Below are 25,801 nucleotides of genomic sequence, written 5' to 3' on the forward strand. Positions count from 1 at the left end.
CAGTGATGTTCATATGAAAAATGTGACGCAAAGAATGCATAAAATTTCATCCAATTTCATTGTTGGCATAAAAAAAAAAACATGCTGCATGTTATGCACGAATGATTCCAAAGTGACGATGGCAGATTGTGCTTGTGATATCAGAAATCATTTTAAATACAGTATCTCGGTACCTATTCATGCTTTAAACAAAACATTCTATAGTTTCAAATGGTATTGAATCTTTTGATTAATTATTTGAAATGATCTCATTTTCAAACCTTCATTAAAAATGCATTTCAGGGCATTCATAGACAAAAAAACAACATGATGTGGTCTTTAAAATTCCACAAGTTTGAAGTTCTTCTATCCAAAGTGTTATTACCAGGCCAAAAAGAATTAATCTTTGGATTCTCAGATCCCGCCGCATTACTCTGAAAGTTGCCGCATTGATGTAGCGGGCCGACATGATGGAAGGCGGCATTACTCAATTTTCTTTTTCAACCATTCAATGCAGAAAAGTTTTATAAAATTAAAAGTTCATTTTTTGGACAAAATAATTACTTTATGAATATTCTATTATAAGCAGGTGTTAAAACAGATTATTTAATTGCTCTTTATATAGTTATTGATTGGTATACATGAAAATACATTGCAATGTATCTAAAACATATTCACGTGAAAAAGATAGGTAACTCGTGGTACATCTAGGAATAACAATACCATGATTGATTGCATTTATAAATATATTTTCACTCATATAGAGTTCACCATTTCCGGAGAAGGGCTGCAAAATTTAGGCCTATGCTCGGCGCTTCCAGCCTTTTTAAGTGCAGGGAAGGATCTTTATCGTGCCACACCTGCTGTGACATGTACGGGGCCTCGGTTTCTGCAGTCGCCTCTTCTACGACAAGCAACAGGTACTGAGACCTATTCTTACCCGGATCCCCATGCACGGCAAAATAATAATATTAATAAGAATTATAAAAATCCTGTCTCTCATTAAAAGCTTGAGAAACTATAAGATAATAATTAATAGGCCTATATTTTTTTTTTATTTTTTTTTTTTTTTTTTGCCCCAAGGATATGTAATTTCCGTGCAATGTTTAATCTTCTTAGAATTCTTGTTCTTGCCTTGCATGTTCATATATTTTTTAAACGTAACTATTAAGATCAAGAAATAGGGCCTATTAAAAACAGGATTTATTCAGTCGGTTATATATTAAAGGGACTGATTCACGATTTCCCCCAAAATGTTGTTTTTCACTTTTAATGATCAAGATCTACTGTCTAATATGTTTAAAAGATTTCACATAAAAATTAAGGTTATACACTAGCACAGAAGCTCATTTTAGGGAGTTTATTATTTGTATTGTAAACAAAGACTGTGGCATGTTATTGTTTACGAAATTTTCAAAAGAAATGGATATTGATCAAAGTTTATCATATCTTTCACATTTCAGCCATTTTGGGGGTAAAATGTGTCATCTAAAAGTTAAAATTTGTAACTCTGCAGAATAGATGGTTTTCCATCGAAGCGATTACGCAAGAGTTATTTCCCATTGGCCGCCATATTGTAGGTTAACATGTCCGGATTCCTTCATTATTCAACCAAAATCAGCCTTGTTATTCTGGTCACTGAGGTGGAGATAAACTGTTTTTCTTATTAATATACATTTGTTGATGCCTCTTTTACTTCATAATTGCAATATTGCAAAGATTTCCCCCCATATATTTCTGCCTTACATGTTTCAAATTGGTTGCCCAAAGAGGAAAATCCACAAGTTTGACCTACAAAATGGCGGCCAAGGGGAATAACTCGGGGTCAAAATACGTCATAGGAAAACCATCTATTAAGATGCTTTACATTACAAAATTATTGTTTCACTGGTTTGTTTGTATACAAGACTCGAGTCTTTGTTTACATAACACAGATTTAAGGCTAAAATGTAGCTTTTATTCTTGCATTCAGAAAGTAAAAATTTTGGCTGTCAACATTAAATGAGTTATATTTTTAATGTTTAACATCAAAAATGAAAAATATTTTTCTAAAAAATCGTCCCTTTAATATAGCATGGCCAGGAACATCGCATTTCTGGGGGAAAGGATTAATTTACGAACTTACCAAGAATAGGGTTCTGCTTCTTCTAGAATTCTTCAACAAAGCAAAATATTCGTTGTTTTGAATCGAAACCCTAGCTGTGGTCTCGCCTCGAGAAAGTGTTCTACGCGAGTGATTAAATTTCGCGCCATTTTTTCATGACAGATTATTATGCATTATCCGAGATAGATGCATTTGAATTTTTGGGACTGGATATTCATGCTTTGTATAAAAATTTGTATATGAAAATGATAATATAAATGATAAAGATAATAATAAAAAGTGCTTTTTCATTAATAAACACTATAACAATATCACGTGGTTGTTGAAAAATATGGTGAACATATGTGGACAAATTATTTCAGAATTATTAATAATAATCGTTTATGAAAAAATAGACCCAATTGGGGAATGAAAATAAGAAACCGTGTCATCTTGCTTTTTATTTTACTACGAGTGATTTGATGTGGCATTTAATAACCTATTAGTCCCCGCTATAAGGTCCAGCCATTTTCTACACTTATTGCATACCGTACTTTAAACATGGCGACTGGAAGCACTGTTGAATCGAATGTGATTATTGAATGACACGCATTAATTACTGATATTTCGTTTTCTTTTTTATCTGCATTATTCCATTATCTTGTAAAAACACTGGACAAACGATAGGATATCTTCAAACAGTCGCTGGAATGCAAAAGGTAACCGAAATCAGTCGTGAAAACGAGGTTTGTGTAATGTAGCTTCATTATGCAGACATCTGAACATGTGGTCGATGTGTCACAGTGTGCTGCCCAGGTTTCTGATGACATCAGCGCCCAACTCTAAAGAAATGTGTATAGCTATATATGTACGAAAATGATTACTGATTATTTATGAAAGTCTCGTAAACTTAAAACTTGGTACATAGATAGATTTCGAGTCTTGATTTTCAGAGATCTGTTTTGCATACTCAGGGCAGAATGCAGATCACATTATATAAAAAGAAGTTTTTGCTATTTATAAAATTATGATGGTTGCAGGTGTATGACATGTGGTTTGATGATTGGTACTGCATTCGTCAATGGAGAATGCCTGTTCATTGCTTGTGAGACTTATCCTTTACGAGGGCCATCAGCTAGTAGCCAAGTTCCAAAGTTTTTGAAAATGCTGAATCTTAACGTTTTGCTTGACAAAGTTTTTTTGGAACTGGCAGAAATTCACAGTACATTTCGATGTTTTGACTGTTAAATAAAGTTAATTGGAAATTCCATCATGCATTTGGTGTAAATGTTGAATCAGGCACGTATACAGGGGGTTAGGGTGGGTAGGGAGGCTGGTCTGCTCTCCCAACTTTTTTGACAATTTACTTTTTTTCGTTCTAAAGCTGTGGACAACACTAAAAATAACCTAACAGAGAGTTGAATGTTATTCCGAATGCAGTGATGCTGCCCAATAATATTGAATTCATTTTTCTAAAGCCGAAAGGCCTTAATATTGCAAAACAATTTATTGTGCAGTTCAGATGTTACTGTTTTAAAACTCATAAATGACATAACATGCTTCCTTAGGAAAACTATGCAATGACTCTTTAGCTGTTTAAATGGAGCTTTTGAATGGACTTCTACTGTTTTAACAATGTAAATGTACACGTGCAGTATATTGATGCAGTCATGTGTGTTGTAGGTAGAAAGTAAATGGAGATGTCGACTAAAAACAATGATACCTCAAGCACTTCCGGTCCCGAAGTAGCTCCAACTGTGTCAGAAAGTAACAGTGTGTCCAGGTCTGAACCCCCAGCCAATGGTGTGGAACCCACCGATATCAGCTGGCCGGTAGAGGTTTGTTTATAGCAGTGTTTAAAATCAGCTGGACTTGCATGGCTGACTGCTAGCAAAAGTTGTCAGCCTTGCCAAAAGTGTACTAAGAAAATACGAGGTGTACTAATTCTTAAGAAAATACAGTGAAGTTGCCTATTATTAACATTTTACATGTTTTTATATGAATTTGTATTAGAATGTGAATTAGCCAGTTACAACTGTTTCCTTCTACTGCTAGTTGTGAGTAAGTAATCTGTCAGATATAACCACAGAAGATTTCTGAACATTATTGTGAAGAAAAAAATTTCAGGACAAGAATCCTTTCAGTGGATTTTCTGAGGAGCACCTTAGCAAACTGGACGAATTTCTCTCATCAGAAGAGGCTAAGAAAATCCTACAGCAGACGACAGAGGGTGATTTCTCCAGCACAATGGCTGAACTCGAATCAGCACCACCATCTGATGCTGACCAAGTCTTGGGAGAAGACATCCTGAAAATGCTAGATGTAAAAATAATTTTTTTAGTATAATTTGTGTGCCAGAAACTTTGAATAGTAAAGTGATTTATTTCAACAGTTCAGCTCTTTACAGTTATCAAGAGAAATTGATGAAATAAATTTGTAACTTTTTATGTATGAGAGTTAAGAAATTAATAAACATTGTACAACAGTGTTAACATTGATTTGATCAAAGTTTCTCTGAGCAAGTCTTCCTAATGCTGTCATGATTAATCTCCATGTTGTCTTGAATACAGAATGGAAATATGCATTCCACCAACTTGGATCATCCGTACTGTGTGAAAGTGCCCAAGATGAACATTTCAAATGTAGTGATAACTAACTCTAAGGTAGTGGTTGTGGCAAATCCGGGAGCACAGTCGCCTGTGGTGCCCTCTCTCACTGCAGACACCACAGAAACCACCACCACCCCCATCACTTCCCCGAGGAAGTCGGCCAGAATTTCTCTCCGACGAGAACCAGAGGGAGACACAAAAGCAGAGAGCGAGGGAGGATCTCCTAGTACAGGGTTTGTTGGAGCAGTGCACCCTGGGATTGTTCAGCCAGGATTTGTGGGAGCAGTGCATCCTGGGATTGTTCAGCCTGAGCATGCTGGTGTAGGGAGAGGAAGGGGTCGTGGCAGGAAAAGCCTAATTCCTGAAGAAACACAGACCAATATCAGGTACAATGTACAGTTTATTTGCAAAGGTATTAGAAAAATGATCAGAGAGTAGAATTGTATACTGTTCATCTGATGCTCTCTGTTTACTGGGGGGGGGGGGGGGGGGGGGTAGAACCCTCTTATTTTATACGCTCTAGACATATTTAATTTTGTTTTGGATTAAACTTCATTATTTTTGTGTCTAAGAAAAAACGAAATTAAATCCAACACAAAGTTTTAATTTCAGGAAATGTTTATCTTAATGTCACAGTGTTCGAAATTAGTTTAAAACTTGGTATAGAGCACGGGTCTATGCCAAAACAAGATGACAGACCTTATAAAATTGGCATAGACCGCAACATTGAAAAAAATAACACAAATTTAAAACATTGTTATTTACTTCTAATGTGCTTAGAAAACATATTTTCTTTCCATTCCCATAACAATGTCCTCCTTTCCTCATAACATTTATCAGACGTCAACTTTTAGGATATGGTCTATCCCAATTACAATTGACATAGACCAGTGTCATTTGACATAGACTCGGCCTATGGTTAATTTCGAACACTGATGTCAGAAACATCCGTCTCTGTTATTGTCGTCAATTTATGATTCACATATTTTGCCAGTACCGTAATCATCAGCATTGTACATATTCATTATGAGAAGATGTACCTGCACTTTCAACACATCACAGAAACACACAGGTGCAAATAAAAAAAGTTCAATGTAACACATATATCAGGGATTTTCACAGACACACACACATATCAGAGATTTTCACTCACACACACACACACATATCAGGGATAAGGAAAAAAATGTAAAATCCGCCATGAGCCTTAACTCCAAATGATTTATAAATTTTTTTACTTAAGTGAAGGGTAACTAAAGACGTTGACCCAATACAATTATATAATGGGTTATTTGGGAGTTAACAAATTTATGGTCCCCAGAGACAAAAAAAAGCTGTATCCAGAGCCAGCAAATTCTCAGAGATTTTGGGGGGTGGGTGGTGGTGGTCATAGATTTGCTTATTACTCGTTTCATAACTGTTTTGATGTGCTGAAACAATTTAAATTAAAAGATAAATGAGTGTGAATTTTCATTTTTGTGAAGGAATGTTTGGCTTGGTGATTTTTTTGTTAGCTCACCTGAGCTGAAAGCTCAAGTGAGCTTTTCTGATCGCCTTCTGTCCGTAAACTTTTCGCATTTTCGACTTCTTCTCCAGAACCACTGGGCCAATTTCAACCAAACTTGGCATAAAGCATCCTTGGGTGAAAGGCTTTCAAGTTTGGCTAAAGAGGGGGAGATAATCACAAAAATAGGGAGGGGTCATTTGAAAATCTTGAAAAAGAAGAGCTGAAATTTATATGAAAGATTCCTGTTATAGTGGAGAATGAAGTTTGTTAAAATCATCCCACCCCCCACCCCTGAAAATCTTTTAAGAATCTTCTTCTCAAGAAGCACTGGGCCAGAAAATCTGAAATTTACATGAAAGCCTCCTTACATAGTGCAGGTTCATGTTTGTTGAAATCATGACCCCCTGGGCTAGAATGGGGCCACAATAGGGGATCAAAGTTTTACATACAAATATATATGGAAAATCTTTATTATAAATCTTCTTTTCAAGAACCATTGGGCTAGGAAATACAAATTTACATGAAAGCTTCCTGACATAATGCAGATTTAAGTTTGTTAAAATCATGACTGAGTGATGTGGCCCATGGGCCTCTTGTTTTTAATTGTTTTCCTATTCAAAGAATTTGTTCATTGAATAGATAAATGAAAATTCTTGATTTTCAGATAATTCATATTTTGAATTTTGCAATCCATCACAGTATCCTGTTAAAATATTGCAAAACATTGCTCTGACTTTAAAATAAGATTTTCTCATCTTTATTTTATATTTGCGGGCTATTTGATATATCCAGCTCCTTTCATAATAGAGAAATTTCTAAATTGATTGAATTATGAAATATTTATAAAATGTAAATCTTCACTTGTTTGGTGCTTTATTTGAGTAACGAGGTTTTGTGTGATTTTTAGGAGGTCGAGTCGCGTCAGTGATAAGGAGCAGAGAGACCTGGCAGAGAAGATTAGACAAGAGAATCTACTCCAGGAGAAGGCAGCATTAGAAGCTCTGAAAAAGCAGGACAAGCCAGAACAGGAGGAGGAGCCTGCTAAGGTTTTTATAGACATGCTTTAGTATACTATCAGTGATGGGCCTACTAAGGTTTTTATAGACATGCTTTAGTACTGTCAGTGATGGGCCTACTAAGGTTTTTATAGACATGCTTTAGTACTGTCAGTGATGGGCCTACTAAGGTTTTTATAGACATGCTTTAGTACTGTCAGTGATGGGCCTACTAAGGTTTTTATAGACATGCTTTAGTACTGTCAGTGATGGGCCTACTAAGGTTTTTATAGACATGCTTTAGTACTGTCAGTGATGGGCCTACTAAGGTTTTTATAGACATGCTTTAGTACTGTCAGTGATGAACCTGCTAAGGTTTTTATAGACATGCTTTAGTACTGTCAGTGAGGAACCTGCTAAGGTTTTTATAGACATGCTTTAGTATACTATCAGTGATGGGCCTACTAAGGTTTTTATAGACATGCTTTAGTACTGTCAGTGATGGGCCTGCTAAGGTTTTTATAGACATGCTTTAGTACTGTCAGTGGTAGCCTTTTAATCTTGTTTTATGCAATTGAGTAATAAAATCCATGTTTTGGGGAGCTCTATATTGCAATCACTGGGTCACTCTGTCAGCACTTTTTTTGCAGCATCATATCTACAGTATTTTTCATATTGCATGCTCAGTATGTAGGTGTGAAGTCAAAGGTCGAGGTCACAATGAGATATTGACTTAGTTAGAAGTCCAAATAAGCATGCATAATTCAAATACTAGAAAACAGGAAAGGGCGCACATGTACATACAGAATTTAGAGATATGTTACAGTGGCACTTATCATTGACATGTATGATAATAAAACCCCAGGAAACGCGTTTATTATTGTAGACTAATCAAAGACTCATTATCAAATAAATATCACAGAAAGAGTCCCATTATATGGATACATTTATATATACTGTAACACAATATTAGTGTCACTGACAACATATGTAGCCTGTACTGATAGTATATTAATAACTAGAACAATTTATAGACTGTACTATATTGATAACTAGAACAATCTATAGACTGTACTACCACTATATTGATAACTAGAACAATTTATAGACTGTACTATATTGATAACTAGAACAATCTATAGACTGTACTACCACTATATTGATAACTAGAACAATTTATAGACTGCACTATATTGATAACTAGAACAATCTATAGACTGTACTACCACTATATTGATAACTAGAACAATTTATAGACTGTACTATATTGATAACTAGAACAATCTATAGACTGTACTACCACTATATTGATAACTAGAACAATTTATAGACTGTACTATATTGATAACTAGAACAATCTATAGACTGTACTACCACTATATTGATAACTAGAACAATTTATAGACTGTACTATATTGATAACTAGAACAATCTATAAACTGTACTACCACTATATTGATAACTAGAACAATCTATAGACTGTACTATATTAATAACTAGAACAATCTATAGACTGTACTACCACTATATTGATAACTAGAACAATTTATAGACTGTACTATATTGATAACTAGAACAATCTATAGACTGTACTACCACTATATTGATAACTAGAACAATTTATAGACTGCACTATATTAATAACTAGAACAATTTATAGACTGCACTATATTAATAACTAGAACAATTTATAGACTGCACTATATTAATAACTAGAACAATTTATAGACTGCACTATATTAATAACTAGAAGAATCTATAAACTGTACTACCACTATATTGATAACTAGAACAATCTATAGACTGTATTACCACTATATTAATAACTAGAACAATTTATAGACTGTACTATATTAATAACTAGAACAATTTATAGACTGCACTATATTAATAACTAGAACAATCTATAGATTGTACTACCACTATATTGATAACTAGAACAATTTATAGACTGTACTATGTTAATAACTAGAACAATCTATAGACTGTACTACCACTATATTGATAACTAGAACAATTTATAGACTGTACTACCACTATATTAATAACTAGAACAATCTATAAACTACTATATTGATAACTAGAACAATTTATAGACTGTACTACCACTATATTAATAACTAGAACAATCTATAGACTGTACTATATTGATAACTAGAACAATCTATAGACTGTACTACCACTATATTAATAACTAGAACAATCTATAGACTGTACTACCACTATATTAATAACTAGAACAATTTATAGACTGTACTATATTGATAACTAGAACAATTTATAGACTGTACTATATTAATAACTAGAACAATCTATAGACTGTACTACCACTATATTAATAACTAGAACAATCTATAGACTGTACTATATTGATAACTAGAACAATCTATAGACTGTACTATCTTAATAACTAGAACAATCTATAGACTGTACTATATTGATAACTAGAACAATCTATAGACTGTACTATATTAATAACTAGAACAATTTATAGACTGTACTACCACTATATTAATAACTAGAACAATTTATAGACTGCACTATATTAATAACTAGAACAATTTATAGACTGTACTATGTTAATAACTAGAACAATCTATAGACTGTACAACCACTATATTAATAACTAGAACAATTTATAGACTGTACTATATTAATAACTAGAACAATTTATAGACTGTACTATATTGATAACTAGAACAATTTATAGACTGTACTATATTGATAACTAGAACAATTTATAGACTGTACTACCACTATATTAATAACTAGAACAATTTATAGACTGTACTATGTTAATAACTAGAACAATATATAGACTGCACTACCACTATATTAATAACTAGAACAATTTATAGACTGTACTATATTAATAACTAGAACAATTTATAGACTGTACTATATTGATAACTAGAACAATTTATAGACTGTACTATATTAATAACTAGAACAATTTATAGACTGTACTATGTTAATAACTAGAACAATATATAGACTGTACTATATTAATAACTAGAACAATTTATAGACTGTACTATATTAATAACTAGAACAATTTATAGACTGCACTATATTAATAACTAGAACAATCTATAGACTGCACTACCACTATATTAATAACTAGAACAATTTATAGACTGTACTATATTAATAACTAGAACAATTTATAGACTGTACTATATTGATAACTAGAACAATTTATAGACTGTACTATATTAATAACTAGAACAATTTATAGACTGTACTATGTTAATAACTAGAACAATATATAGACTGTACTATATTAATAACTAGAACAATTTATAGACTGTACTATATTAATAACTAGAACAATTTATAGACTGCACTATATTAATAACTAGAACAATCTATAGACTGCACTACCACTATATTAATAACTAGAACAATTTATAGACTGTACTATATTAATAACTAGAACAATCTATAGACTGTACTACCACTATATTAATAACTAGAACAATTTATAGACTGTACTATATTAATAACTAGAACAATTTATAGACTGCACTATATTGATAACTAGAACAATTTATAGACTGTACTATGTTAATAACTAGAACAATCTATAGACTGTACTACCACTATATTAATAACTAGAACAATTTATAGACTGTACTATATTAATAACAAGAACAATTTATAGACTGCACTATATGAATAACTAGAACAATTTATAGACTGCACTATATTAATAACTAGAACAATCTATAGACTGTACTACCACTATATTGATAACTAGAACAATTTATAGACTGTACTACCACTATATTGATAACTAGAACAATTTATAGACTGTACTATATTGATAACTAAAACAATTTATAGACTGTACTATATTGATAACTAGAACAATTTATAGACTGTACTACCACTATATTGATAACTAGAACAATTTATAGACTGTACTATATTGATAACTAGAACAATCTATAGACTGTACTACCACTATATTGATAACTAGAACAATTTATAGACTGCACTATATTAATAACTAGAACAATCTATAGACTGTACTACCACTATATTAATAACTAGAACAATCTATAGACTGTACTATATTAATAACTAGAACAATTTATAGACTGTACTATGTTAATAACTAGAACAATTTATAGACTGCACTATATTAATAACTAGAACAATCTATAGACTGTACTACCACTATATTAATAACTAGAACAATCTATAGACTGTACTACCACTATATTAATAACTAGAACAATTTATAGACTGTACTATATTAATAACTAGAACAATTTATAGACTGTACTATGTTAATAACTAGAACAATCTATAGACTGCACTACCACTATATTAATAACTAGAACAATTTATAGACTGTACTATATTAATAACTAGAACAATCTATAGACTGCACTACCACTATATTAATAACTAGAACAATCTATAGACTGTACTATATTAATAACTAGAACAATTTATAGACTGCACTATATTAATAACTAGAACAATCTATAGACTGTACTACCACTATATTGATAACTAGAACAATTTATAGACTGTACTATGTTAATAACTAGAACAATCTATAGACTGTACTACCACTATATTAATAACTAGAACAATTTATAGACTGTACTATATTAATAACTAGAACAATTTATAGACTGTACTATATTAATAACTAGAACAATTTATAGACTGCACTACCACTATATTAATAACTAGAACAATTTATAGACTGTACTATATTAATAACTAGAACAATTTATAGACTGTACTATATTAATAACTAGAACAATTTATAGACTGTACTATATTAATAACTAAAACAATTTATAGACTGTACTATATTGATAACTAGAACAATTTATAGACTGTACTATATTGATAACTAGAACAATTTATAGACTGCACTACCACTATATTAATAACTAGAACAATTTATAGACTGTACTATATTGATAACTAGAACAATTTATAGACTGTACTACCACTATATTGATAACTAGAACAATTTATAGACTGTACTATATTAATAACTAGAACAATTTATAGACTGTACTATGTTAATAACTAGAACAATCTATAGACTGTACTACCACTATATTAATAACTAGAACAATTTATAGACTGTACTATATTAATAACTAGAACAATTTATAGACTGTACTATATTAATAACTAGAACAATTTATAGACTGCACTACCACTATATTAATAACTAGAACAATTTATAGACTGTACTATATTAATAACTAGAACAATTTATAGACTGTACTATATTAATAACTAAAACAATTTATAGACTGTACTATATTGATAACTAGAACAATTTATAGACTGTACTATATTGATAACTAGAACAATTTATAGACTGCACTACCACTATATTAATAACTAGAACAATTTATAGACTGTACTATATTGATAACTAGAACAATTTATAGACTGTACTACCACTATATTGATAACTAGAACAATTTATAGACTGTACTATATTAATAACTAGAACAATTTATAGACTGTACTATGTTAATAACTAGAACAATATATAGACTGTACAACCACTATATTAATAACTAGAACAATTTATAGACTGTACTATATTAATAACTAGAACAATTTATAGACTGCACTATATTGATAACTAGAACAATTTATAGACTGTACTACCACTATGTTAATAACTAGAACAATCTATAGACTGTACTACCACTATATTAATAACTAGAACAATATATAGACTGTACAACCACTATATTGATAACTAGAACAATTTATAGACTGCACTATATTGATAACTAGAACAATCTATAGACTGTACTACCACTATATTAATAACTAGAACAATTTATAGACTGTACTATATTGATAACTAGAACAATTTATAGACTGTACTACCACTATATTGATAACTAGAACAATTTATAGACTGTACTATATTAATAACTAGAACAATTTATAGACTGTACTATGTTAATAACTAGAACAATATATAGACTGTACAACCACTATATTAATAACTAGAACAATTTATAGACTGTACTATATTAATAACTAGAACAATTTATAGACTGCACTATATTAATAACTAGAACAATCTATAGACTGTACTACCACTATATTGATAACTAGAACAATTTATAGACTGCACTATATTGATAACTAGAACAATTTATAGACTGCACTATATTGATAACTAGAACAATTTATAGACTGTACTACCACTATATTAATAACTAGAACAATCTATAGACTGTACTATATTAATAACTAGAACAATTTATAGACTGTACTATGTTAATAACTAGAACAATCTATAGACTGTACTACCACTATATTAATAACTAGAACAATCTATAGACTGTACTATATTAATAACTAGAACAATCTATAAACTGTACTACCACTATATTAATAACTAGAACAATCTATAAACTGTACTACCACTATATTAATAACTAGAACAATCTATAGACTGCACTACCCCTGTTAGTAAGTTTAAACATGACAATCTATAGACTGTACCACCCCTGTTAGTAAGTTTAAACATGACGATTTATAGACTGCACTACCCCTGTTAGTAAGTTTAAACATGACAATCTATAGACTGTACCACCCCTGTTAGTAAGTTTAAACGTGACAATTTATAGACTGCACTACCCCTGTTAGTAAGTTTAAACATGACAATTGTAGACTGTACCACCCCTGTTAGTAAGTTTAAACATGACAATCTATATAGACTGTACTACCCCTGTTAGTAAGTTTAAACGTGACAATTTATAGACTGCACTACCCCTGTTAGTAAGTTTAAACATGACAATCTATAGACTGCACTACCACTGTAAGTAAGTTTAAACATGACAATCTATAGACTGTACTACCCCTGTTAGTAAGTTTAAACATGACAATCTATAGACTGCACTACCCCTGTTAGTAAGTTTAAACATGAAAATTGTAGACTGTACCAAGAAGAGGAAGGCCCCCGAAGACTGAGCCTCTAGACACACCCGAATCGGCACCCAGAGGAATCAAAGCCTCTGTAGCAAAGAAAAAGAGGGTGGGTACATCTTGGATATACAGATAATGGTCTAATGGCCAAGTGAAAAGAAATTGTCTAAATGATGTAACTTGTAATGTCTGTGTGCTGTGTATTTTAATGTCTGTGTGCTGTGTATTTAAATATCTGTGTGCTGTGTATTTTAATGTCTGTGTGCTGTGTATTTAAATGTCTGTGTGCTGTGTATTTAAATGTCTGTGTGCTATGTATTTTAATGTCTATGCTGTGTAATTTTAGGGAAAGAAGTCTCAAGATGAATCTCAGAATGAGGAAGAGAGCAGTGAAGAAGAAAGCCTTACTCCTAAAGTAAATATGATAAGAAAACCAAAATGGATTGGTTGTCTGTCTATTTTTGCTTTAAATTGCGTATTTACTTTCCGAGACCCTTATAAAGCAATCTAAGGATAGACATTATATGAAAACTCTTTACAATTCATTAATTGTTATGAAAGAAGAAAAACCCCACATCATTTAACTTTTGTAAATACTTACTTGTTTTCTTTATTTTTGTTACCAGGGACAGAGAAATTCTCCAAGAACCTCAGCCAGAACTACGAAGGGGAAGAAAGGGAAAAGGGGTGAGGAGGAACTGGAAGAATCTTCAGCAACTGACACAGAAAAGAAGGGGGCAGGGAAAAACAAGGAAGATTCGGAACTGGAAGAAACTCCAGTGAGGAGGAGTGGAAGACGGAAGAAGGAGATGACGGACAGTGAAAGTGAGTCACCAAAGGATTCGGGGAAGAGGCTGACGAGGAGTGGACTGAAGGAGTCCTCTGATGCAGACGCTTCCCCTCCAAAGGGGAAGAAAGGGGGAAAGAAGGGGAAGGGGAAAAAAGAAGATGTGAAGGAGGATGAGAGTGGAAAGGGGAAGAAGAAAGGCAAAGGGAAAAAGGTGGAAGATTCAGAAAGTGAAGATGATGTACCACTCCAGGATATTAAAAAGAAAGCAAGTCCAAATGAACAGTTACCAAAAAAGAAAGGTAAAGGAAAGGAGGAAGATGACGGAAAGTCGGACCATGTCCAGAAAGCTTCAGCCCTGCAAACTCCGGTGCGAAAATTAACTCAAGATAAAAACTCCGATGACTCTCCAAGGAGCATTTTTAAAATGTTTGAAAGCGGATTGATTCAGGAGGATCAACAGGTGACCACAGAAACCGACCAACCTGCTGTGTCTTCTTTAGTGACTGAGGTTCTAGAACTACCCATTACCTCTGGGAAGAAATCAGAAGAAGATGAAGGCCTTCCTTTATCAGATCCTGGCACGACTGGACAGAGTGATCAAATAAGTGTAATTGTTTCTAAAGATTCTGACCAAGTGATAGTGGAGTGTGAAGCCAAAGTGGAGGAAGTTAATTATGAGGATTTCATTACAGCAATAGGAGAGCCCAAAGTGATAGCAAAAAAAGAAACCGTGGAGGGTGAAACGAAGCCCGCGAAACCTGTGAAAAAGAAAACAAAGAAGTCAGAAGAAATCAAGGTGGATCAGAGTATGCTGGATTTGTTCAAACCTGATGTTGATGTGTCTAGCAAGAAAAAGGGTGGTGTTGGTGGGAAGAAGGGTGCCCCTTCAGCTCCAGATCCTGCTAAATTAGGGGAAAAGCCAGGTGACACCAAGCAAAAGTTGACAGAATTTGAAAAAGTTTCCTGTCACAAATCCTCAGATCCTGGCAAATCAGTGAAAGTGACCGGGGGTGAAAAGACTAGAAAAGATTCAGAGAAGGAAACATCACCTCATGGAAGGATTCGTCGAGATTCTGAAAAGGATAAGATAAAGAAGGATGTCAAGAAAAGTGAGACTCATGATAAATCTGAGAAAGATAAGCAAGATAGAAGTGAAAGTGACGTAAAACATGATAAAAAGGGAGCTAAGGATGTGAAAGTTAAGGTAGGTAAGGAAAGGAAGAAAGTGAAATCTGATCAAGAATCCGACGTAGTGGAGAAGGCTTCCACAAAGAATGAAAATTCAATAACCATGACAACTGAAGACACAGAGAAAACTGAACAAAAACAATTAAAAACAGATACGAAAGAGGAGAAGGTTAACAAAGAAAGTGAGAGTGTGGAGGTGAAAGATTCTGAATTGGAAAGTGAAAGCAGAAGTATAGGCATAGAAAAGAAAGAAGTGATAGGAAGTGAGATGTCGGAAAGTGAAGTGAAAGTAGAAAACAAGGAGGACACAAAATCAGAAAGCGCGATTATCCCTGAGGATAAAAGTGATGTTCACGACAAGAAAGAAACCAGCAAAGAAAAGGTCAAAGAAAAGTTGGAAAAAGAAGAAACAGTTTCTCAAAGTTCTAAGAAAGCAGAGGAGAACGATGGGAAAGAACATGAAGAAGTGAAGGTCACTCCAGGAAGCAGGGGTCAAAGAAAAGCTAAACTGAAGTTCCTGAAGGAAAAACTGCCAGAAATGACTGAAAAAGAGAAAAGACCAAAGAAGAAGAAACTAGTTAAAGACAAAAAACCAGCTGTGGAGGTAGAGGGAAAAGAAATGGACAGTGGTCAGTTTAATTTTCATGCATAATATACCCGTATTGTAGAACCACTTGTCCTGGGATGAACATTTTGGTTTGAGGAGAAGTAGAGCATTTATGGGGTCTTATCTTTACTGCAGAAACAGTCTCCTGATTATTCTTAGATTTATACATGTTCATCCGTATCACTAGAACAATGAAAATCTAACCCCAGTCTGTAATCAAACCCTGGTCTGTAATCGAACCCCGGTCTGTAATCAAACCCCAGTCTGTAATTAAACCCCGGTCTGTAATCTAACCCCAGTCTGTAATCAAACCCCGGTCTGTAATCAAACCCCGGTCTGTAATCTAACCCCGGTCTGTAATCGAACCCCGGTCTGTAATCAAACCCCAGTCTGTAATTAAACCCCGGTCTGTAATCTAACCCCAGTCTGTAATCAAACCCCGGTCTGTAATCAAACCCCGGTCTGTAATCGAACCCCGGTCTGTAATCTAACCCCGGTCTGTAATTGAACCCCGGTCTGTAATCTAACCCCAGTCTGTAATCGAACCCCGGTCTGTTTTAATTACTGAAACAACTTAAGTTTAACCCCAGTCCATAACACTCAAATCCCAGTACGTATCACTAGAACAATGAAAATCTAATCCCAGTACGTATTACGGGAACAATGAAAATCTAATCCCAGTATGTATTACGGGAACAATGAAAATCTAATCCCAGTATGTATTACGGGAACAATGAAAATCTAATACCAGTACGTATTACGGGAACAATGAAAATCTAATCCCAGTATGTATTACGGGAACAATGAAAATCTAATCCCAGTATGTATTACGGGAACAATGAAAATCTAATCCCAGTATGTATTACGGGAACAATGAAAATCTAATACCAGTACGTATTACGGGAACAATGAAAATCTAATCCCGGTGAAACTGAATGATGTTACTGTTTATTTTGTAAATATATTTTGATAGATACACTTTTGTATGGAATCATATAAATCTGACACGTGGAATTAATGATTGATCACTAATTTTTTGACATGCACATTTCATTCATATGTAGATGAGAGTGACGAGCTGGTTTTTAAGGACGATGAAAATGACTCTGACTATGAGGCACCAAATCAAAAGTACTGCATATGTAAACAGCCTTATGGCAAAAGGTGAGAAAAGTGACAATTTTGTCGGATGATATTTCATGTTAATTACTGAGAAATTACGTATGGGGATCATTTGTGTATCATCGATTGACTGTTACATGGTATTTTTTGTTGTTATACTTTCATGTAAATTAAATGAAAAGAAAGCGTCTGTTTTTACCAAAGTGGAAAGAAGGGGAGAATATGTTTCGATAACGGTGAAAAGGGGACAGCATGAATGAAATGAGAGAGAGAGAGAGAATTGAAACAATTAAGGAAATGGAAACAGAAATTGAATAAATTATATTGATATTTTGATTTTTTTTAAATGAATTGCAATGTGACCTGGTGTTTCTTTTTTCTTGTAAAAAAAAACCCATGTTATTCAATTTCATGTGGGCTAAAATGATTTCTTATTCAGGGTCCCACATGGCCCCTAAGGTACTTAGTCGAAGTTGGAACCCTGACAGCTTTATGATATATTATAATTCGTGTATCTTTGACAGTTTTATGATATGTTCTGATTCATGTATCATTGACAGTTTTATGATATGTTGTAATTTTTGTATCATTGACAGTTTTATGATATGTTGTAATTCGTGTATCATTGACAGTTTTATGATATGTTGTAATTCGTGTATCATTGACAGTTTTATGATAAATTGTGACTTGTGTATCATTGACAGTTTTATGATGTTGTAATTTGTGTATCATTGACAGTTTTATGATATGTTGTAATTCGTGTATCATTGACAGTTTTATGATAAATTGTGACTCGTGTATTATTGACAGGTTTATGATATGTTGTAATTCATATATCATTGACAGTTTATGATATGTTGTAATTCATGTATCATTGACAGGTTTATGATATGTTGCGACTCTTGTGAGAACTGGTATCATGGTTCGTGTGTTGGCATTACGAAAGCGAAGGGCAAGGAAATGGACAAGAACAACGAAGAGTACATGTGCCCCCCATGTAAAGGTCAGCAACCGGTGTTCATTGTTCTTACATGTTCCCCCCGTGTAAAGGTCAGCAACCAGTGTTCATTGTTCTTACATGTGCCCCCTGTGTAAAGGTCAGCAATCGGTGCTCATTGTTCTTTCAATCATGCATTCACTAATCAAAGCTTAAGTAAGCAGTGTCTCTACTCCAAAATTCAAATCTTCTCGGAACTTCTGCTGAACGTTGATCTATATATTCAGATTAAGTGTCGCCACTGACTTGAGTTGTAGCGTCAACAAAACTTTCTAGATTTATTGTATGCATGTATGTGTATCCATCTGTCAGTGTGTATGTCTGATAACTACCGACAAGTAAGAGCTGCATTGAACCTCGGGGTTGGGGTGGAACCACAAAAGGGGTCAAAGATATATATGCACATAGGAATGATTAGGAAAACGCTGTAAAAGTACACTCACGTGATGTTCACACCCCGACCACTGAGACCACGAGAAAACTTTCTAGCCTTACAGAGAGAGAGAAAATCTTTTTCTCCGAAATGGCATTGACACAAGTTATTGTCAGTGTGCTCCTATCGCATAAATTCATGTCAATTGATCTCCGACCTGGAGTGACTGACAGTGCTCCCACTGGACCAGAATTCCCTTTCGCCACTTTTTCGGGGAGTGGCGCGGCACAAATAATCACATGCTTTACAATTATTTCCATCATATTATATATTATTTTCTTCATTACACTTATTTTAGCATTTTTAATCAGTTACATTACTTAATCATATCCAGCTACCATACCTAAACATTTCTTTCTGAAATAATAAGAAGTTGATTTGTTTGATAAATTCTATTATGGAAATCAAAATTCAGGTAATAAATCATATAAATATAAAGCTTCATGATGCTACACCCCTCAGTGAAAACATTGTGTACATTGGCCAAAATGCAGATGTCACAAAACATCAAGCCCAATTTAGAGTCGTATCTCAACCATTCCCTATCAAATTTCCGTTTTTGTATGGAAGATTTTGCAATTTGGACAGAATCAGATGTTTGAGCAGGTGGGGTTGACTGTAAAGCCAAACATAGATATTTTTTTAAATTTTAGACTGACTAGGGTCAGAAGCTACAAGTTTAGTATCAAAATAGAATGGGGTGCATAGTCTTATGAGATTAGCATTTTTATACTGTTGTCTGTTGCGCACCGAACTTCAAAGAAAATTATTTATTAAAATTGCTATGTCCATATGAATGGTGACCGACCGCATTGTTTAAGAAATATTCGAACTAAAATCAAACACATTAAAATCTTGTAATCAACGAGTTTGGCCGCAAAAACAAACAATTGATGTATTCATATATACATTATAGACAATAATACGGCCAATTTAATTACCGGTCGGTTCTCTGGTTAAGAATTGACATTAATGTGGAGATGATAACACGATAATGAATAAGACTAAATGTTAAACAATTGACCACAGCAGGGTAAACAGCTGTCCGATGTACTTTATTACATAATCACCGACTTTTTTGCAGCCATAAATTACCTGAGGCTGTGACCAGCTCTGTCAATCTCTACCCAGAGTTATCGTTCCCGCTACGCTCCACTGCACCCTCTGGTGAGAGATTGCAGCTCTGTGTGCACTGGAGCGACGCGAGATTTCCGGTCGCACACGTTGACTGAATAAACTGATTTTTTTGACTGCATAAACAAACAGGCGATAATGTGTCATTGACAAAGGATTAAAAATACAATTTATTGCAAAAAGGGATTTTCGCCACTTTCAATTTTTTTTCGCCATTTTTGAAAAAAAATTCGCCATTGGCGAAAATGGCGAAGTCCAGCTCGAGCACTGGCGACTAATGCATTTTCAGGGTTTTGAGGTGCAACGACAATTTTAGTGTTGTTATCACCCTGCAGTTTATTGTTTAAGAGGATGCAGTAAGTTGTAACGGGACAGTTGTGTGTGTGGTTAACACTGAGCTTGTAGACACTTAACAAAAGGTGTTTGCTTGATTGTTTTGATACTCCTTATATACAATAGCTGTGTTATCAAGTAAGGAAGAATCCCTATTTTATTATGTTCCCCGAAATTATATAGTCACTGTCATATATCTCAGAAATAAGTAACAGGCAAATGGCTTTCAGACAAGGATCATTTTTGAAAGGTCAAGATCAATCAGAATATATACGTTTTATAAGGAAAAAGTTCCTTATTTCAACAGTTTTTGCACAGGTATTGATCACACAAATAAGGACCAGGTAAATGGCTTTCAGACAATGGTCACTCAAGGTCATTTTGTAACTCAACATATGCCTTATATATTGTATTTTTTAAAAGTCGTCATTTCAATGGTATTTTCACATTTATTGATCATTGTGCGAGTCGTATGAAGTAGTTCATTAGTTAGCTGCAGTTTGGGGAGCATCCATCAGTTTTACTGATCTTGGGGGGGGGGGGGGGGTCAAAAGGATCAATATTGGCTCAAGTGGCTTAATAAGAAAAATGCTTGTAATTACTCTAGAGGTCACAGTTTTTGCTCAATTGATTCAATACTTTACATGTAATTGTTTTATTAAGAGAGGGACTTTATAGAAAAAGCTTGTAGACACTCTAGACACTGTTTCTTTATTTAACTAGATACTTATATTTACTGATCACCAGTATTGTGAGGGGATGCACCACCTTTCAGAACTCTTGTTAATGTTTGTGACAATGCCCTGTGGTGATCCTGTATGTACTTGTATGCTGTGCTTGCCAAGCTTTGAAAATTTCCATAGGAAATTTCACATGTATAGACAATTTGCTCTAATTTCTGATCAGCCAAATGACTGAATTTCTAATCATCTTGAATTGGACCTCACATGTTTTATTAAAATAGAGAAGCAGACGTCTGGTAAAGGGAAGACAATTCAACATGCAGATAGCACAGTGTCTAGTGATAAAGAGGAGAAGCAGAGGAAGATGTCTAAAGGAGACAGACCAGGAAGTGCGGATAAGAGAAAGGAAGGGGAGCCGGAAAAACACGGAAAGGGAGAGCACCAGGAGAAATCGGGGAGGAAAAACTCAGAAAGGTCAGATGGGGAGAAGTCCAAGAGGAAGACGGAGCATCACGCAGAGACGCCTCACAAAAAGAAGAAGGAGGTGAGTTAGCTTAAACAGGAAGTAGATATAATGCATACTAAAGATACACTAGAAAAACAAAGCCACACTAGAAAACCAAAACCACACTAGAAAACCAAAACCATAAGAGAACAACAAAATCACACGAGAATAACGAAATCACACGAGAACAACAAAATCACACGAGAACAACAAAATCACACTAGAACAACAAAATCACACAAGAACAACAAAATCGCACGAGAACAACGAAACCACATGAGAACAACGAAATCACATGAGAACATCAAAATCACACGAGAACAACAAAATCACACAAGAACAACAAAATCGCACGAGAACATCAAAATCACACGAGAACAACAAAATCGCACGAGAACATCAAAATCACACGAGAACAACAAAATCACACAAGAACAACAAAATCGCACGAGAACAACGAAATCACACGAGAACAACAAAATCGCACGAGAACAACGAGAACAACAAAATCACACGAGAACATCAAAATCGCACGAGAACATCAAAATCACACGAGAACAACAAAATCTCACAAGAACAACAAAATCGCACGAGAACAACGAAATCACACGAGAACAACAAAATCACACAAGTGTTAATTTACACAAGACCATGAGGTTCCCTCCATTTAATATAACGCTAAAACTAACTCCCCAAACTGAAGAGTTACATAAACACAAAAGAAAGAGTTATCTAACTTAGCATAGAATTAACAATGAGAACATCAAAAGCACACGAGAACAACAAAATCACACGAGAACAACGAAATCATGCAAGAACATCAAAATCACACCAGAACAACAAAATCACACCAGAACAACAAAATTACACTAGAACATCAAAATCACAAGAGAACAGCAAAATCGCACAAGAACATCAAAATCAAAAGACAACATCAAAATCACAAGAGAACAACAAAATCACACGAGAATAAGAAAACCACACAAGAATTAAGTGTGGGGCCCAAATGAGAATGTAGTGAAAATGCATTTAATTCTAGATGTCCTAGATATCTTTTTCCCATCTGTGTATTGTGGATAAAATGCATGTTTTCTTCTATCAAAATTTTCAAGTTCCCTGACCCTGTGTCAGGGTTTTAGACTTTAGGGCAGAATACAAAAAGTTAATGCCATTTTGTAGATTGCATCTCTTTACTTTGATGCAATTTGACAAAATACTGTGTTATTAAAAGTGTTACGACTACCACCAAAATTGTGGAATTCATGACGCCTGGAATAGTTACTGAGTTATTAAAAGTGTTACGACTACCACAAAATTGTGGAATTCATGACCTGTTTAGAACCATTCATGTGCATTTATATTTGATCTAGGATAAATCCAATGGAAGCAGTCCTTTCACAAAAGTTCGACCTGGTGATGAAAAAAGAAAACATTCTCTTGACTCGAGAACATCAGAATCGCACTCCAAGAACAGGCACGACAGAGAGAGATCTCATTCTGTGTCTAAAGAACGAAGACGTGGGGATTCCACCTCAGGAAAAGTATTGTCATTTTAATTTGTCATTTAGTGTATATATACAAGTATTTAGAAATGTGTAATAATGTTTTCTGCATTTGAGGGACATTGTGTATGTTTTATGTTAGGAAGCATCGACACTCCAAGTAAAACGTAACTAAATGTCTCGTCATCTTTACAAGTGGAGGGTTATTGATTCGTTACCTCGGAGATGGGTGATAAAAAGTTTCATATCACTGAATCATTCGATGTTTATTACCGAAGGACAGATTACTCTAATTGTAAAAAAGGTGGATTTTATCTGTGTGCAGTGCACAAAGGTCTCTTGATAATATGATTATTATAATATTTGTAATATTTTCCTATTGAGTTGACATTGAACTAATGATAGAAACATTACTGAATTCTGTAACAGGACGTGACCTCTCAGAGATGTGTGAATTCTAACTGTAACAAGTACGCTAAGCAAGAATCTGTATATTGCTGCACAGACTGCATTCACCAGCACGCCAAAGACTCCCTCAGAGTTCTCAACAGATACGACGCAAAACGGGGCAAAACAGTGAGTAACAGAACAAGTACAGAAATAGTATGTACAGGTGACTCTAGAGGGCTTGAGCTTCAATATCTCATGGGTTTTTTATCTCTTGAAGTGAAAGCACGGTCTCGAAGTGAACAAGTCCGTGTAGTACATCTATGCACGATAAAGCTCTGTGTGTTGTTGAAATCAAGTTGATTACTGAAAAATATGGAGGATAACGTGTCAAAACAATTCCAGGATGTTGTAGATATTCACTTAAAATCTGAACCGTTATGATCAGACCTTTGGCAGATTTTTCTCAACCTTCAATTTCTCAATCTCTTGAAGTCAAAAGAGTTTTATCAAGGTCCCTTGAACTTCGAGTTATTGAGAGTCTCCTGTATACACGTATGTACATGTAACAGAACAAAGATTATATAAAATACCTCAGTATATCAGTTTAGAGAATTTGAAATGCAAATAATTTGGAAATGCTGAAAATTCTTCTCAAATATAGAAAATTTATCACTGAAATGATATTCGATTATATATTATGATATTCAACCAAAAAACTCCAAAACACTTCTGATAACAGTTTATTGCTGGTTTTGTTGAACATGAATTCACCATGATAATAGTTAAACTGATTCACGATTTTCCCTCAAAATTTGTTTTTCACTTTAAATGATCAAAATCTACTGTCTAATGTGTTCAAAGTATTTCACCAAATAATTAAGGTTATATATCATGATAGAAGCTCATTTTAGAGAGTTTATTATTTGTTTTGAAAAGAAAGATTGTTTTATACAAAGTTTTCAAAATAAATGGATATCGATCCTAGTTTATTATATATACAATGTATCACATTTCAAGTATACTAGATAAATTATGTCATTTAAAAGTTAAATTATGACTGTACAAAATTAATGAAGATGCTTTAAATTACAAAATAATCATTTCACTGGTTTGTTTGTAAGCATAAAAAGACTCGAGTCTTTGTCTGCATAACACAGAGTTGAGGCTAAAATATTGCTTTTATTCTTGCATTCATAAGGTCCAAATTCTGGTTGTCAACATTAAATGAGTTATATTTTTTATGTCCAACATTATATTAAAAACGGAAAATATTTTTTTCAAAAAATGTGAGCCAATCCCGTTTATTGCTGGTTTTGTTGAACATGAATTCACCATGGTAACAGTTAATGGCTGGTTTTGTTGAATATAAATTCACCATGGTAACAGTTAATGGCTAGTTTTGTTGAATATGAATTCACCATGGTAACAGTTAATGGCTGGTTTTGTTGAACATGAATTCACCATGGTAACAGTTAATGGCTGGTTTTGTTGAATATGAATGCACCATGGTAACAGTTAATGGCTGGTTTTGTTGAATATAAATTCACCATGGTAACAGTTAATGGCTGGTTTTGTTGAACAGCATGGTCCCCTCTGGCGTGTTCCTGTCAGAGAGAGGAAGACTGGACGGACTTATACGGGATCCAGTGCCCCACTTGAGAGTGTTCTGGTCACCTGGTTGTTACAGCACCCCACATTTGAAGTGTTACGACCCAAACTCTCCAGCACTGGCGGAAGTGAGTTTATATTGAAAGAAATACCTTATGAAATCTTGTTAAGTTATGATGCTGTATGTATCGGGTAAAAGTGCATACTCTACTGTCTTGATCTTAAATAAAATGGTAAAGACTACTGTCTTGATCGTAAATAAAATGGTAAGGGCCTCCGTGGCTGAGTGGTTAGAGCATCGCGCTCAAAATCACACGGCCCTCTCACCTCTGGTCGACGTGGGTTCGAATCCCGCTCGCGCCGGTAAGTGAATCTGGGTTCTCTCTTCCACCAATAAAAA

General features: G+C 34.1%; 1 protein-coding gene across 2 annotated transcripts in view; it reads left to right on the forward strand.

Moving 5' to 3' along the window:
- The first annotated feature begins 2,580 nt into the window (after positions 1-2,580).
- Positions 2,581-25,801, forward strand: part of LOC125646369 (uncharacterized) — a 36,270-nt gene continuing 13,049 nt past the window's right edge. Inside the window, exons 1-14 of one of the 2 annotated variants that reach the window (XM_048872614.2) lie at positions 2,581-2,781; positions 3,746-3,900; positions 4,190-4,384; positions 4,633-5,057; positions 7,086-7,224; positions 14,120-14,218; positions 14,456-14,524; positions 14,736-16,716; positions 17,759-17,858; positions 18,698-18,819; positions 21,678-21,940; positions 23,272-23,442; positions 23,833-23,979; positions 25,376-25,529. In XM_048872614.2, the coding sequence (XP_048728571.2) occupies positions 3,757-3,900; positions 4,190-4,384; positions 4,633-5,057; positions 7,086-7,224; positions 14,120-14,218; positions 14,456-14,524; positions 14,736-16,716; positions 17,759-17,858; positions 18,698-18,819; positions 21,678-21,940; positions 23,272-23,442; positions 23,833-23,979; positions 25,376-25,529 (4,009 nt within the window). In that variant the 5' untranslated portion in view covers positions 2,581-2,781; positions 3,746-3,756. The remainder of the gene's footprint in view (positions 2,782-3,745; positions 3,901-4,189; positions 4,385-4,632; positions 5,058-7,085; positions 7,225-14,119; positions 14,219-14,455; positions 14,525-14,735; positions 16,717-17,758; positions 17,859-18,697; positions 18,820-21,677; positions 21,941-23,271; positions 23,443-23,832; positions 23,980-25,375; positions 25,530-25,801) is intronic. The other variant, XM_056142505.1, reaches the window with a different exon arrangement.

This window comes from Ostrea edulis, chromosome 6 (assembly GCF_947568905.1).
Source record: "Ostrea edulis chromosome 6, xbOstEdul1.1, whole genome shotgun sequence".
Taxonomy (NCBI): Eukaryota; Metazoa; Mollusca; class Bivalvia; order Ostreida; family Ostreidae; genus Ostrea; species Ostrea edulis.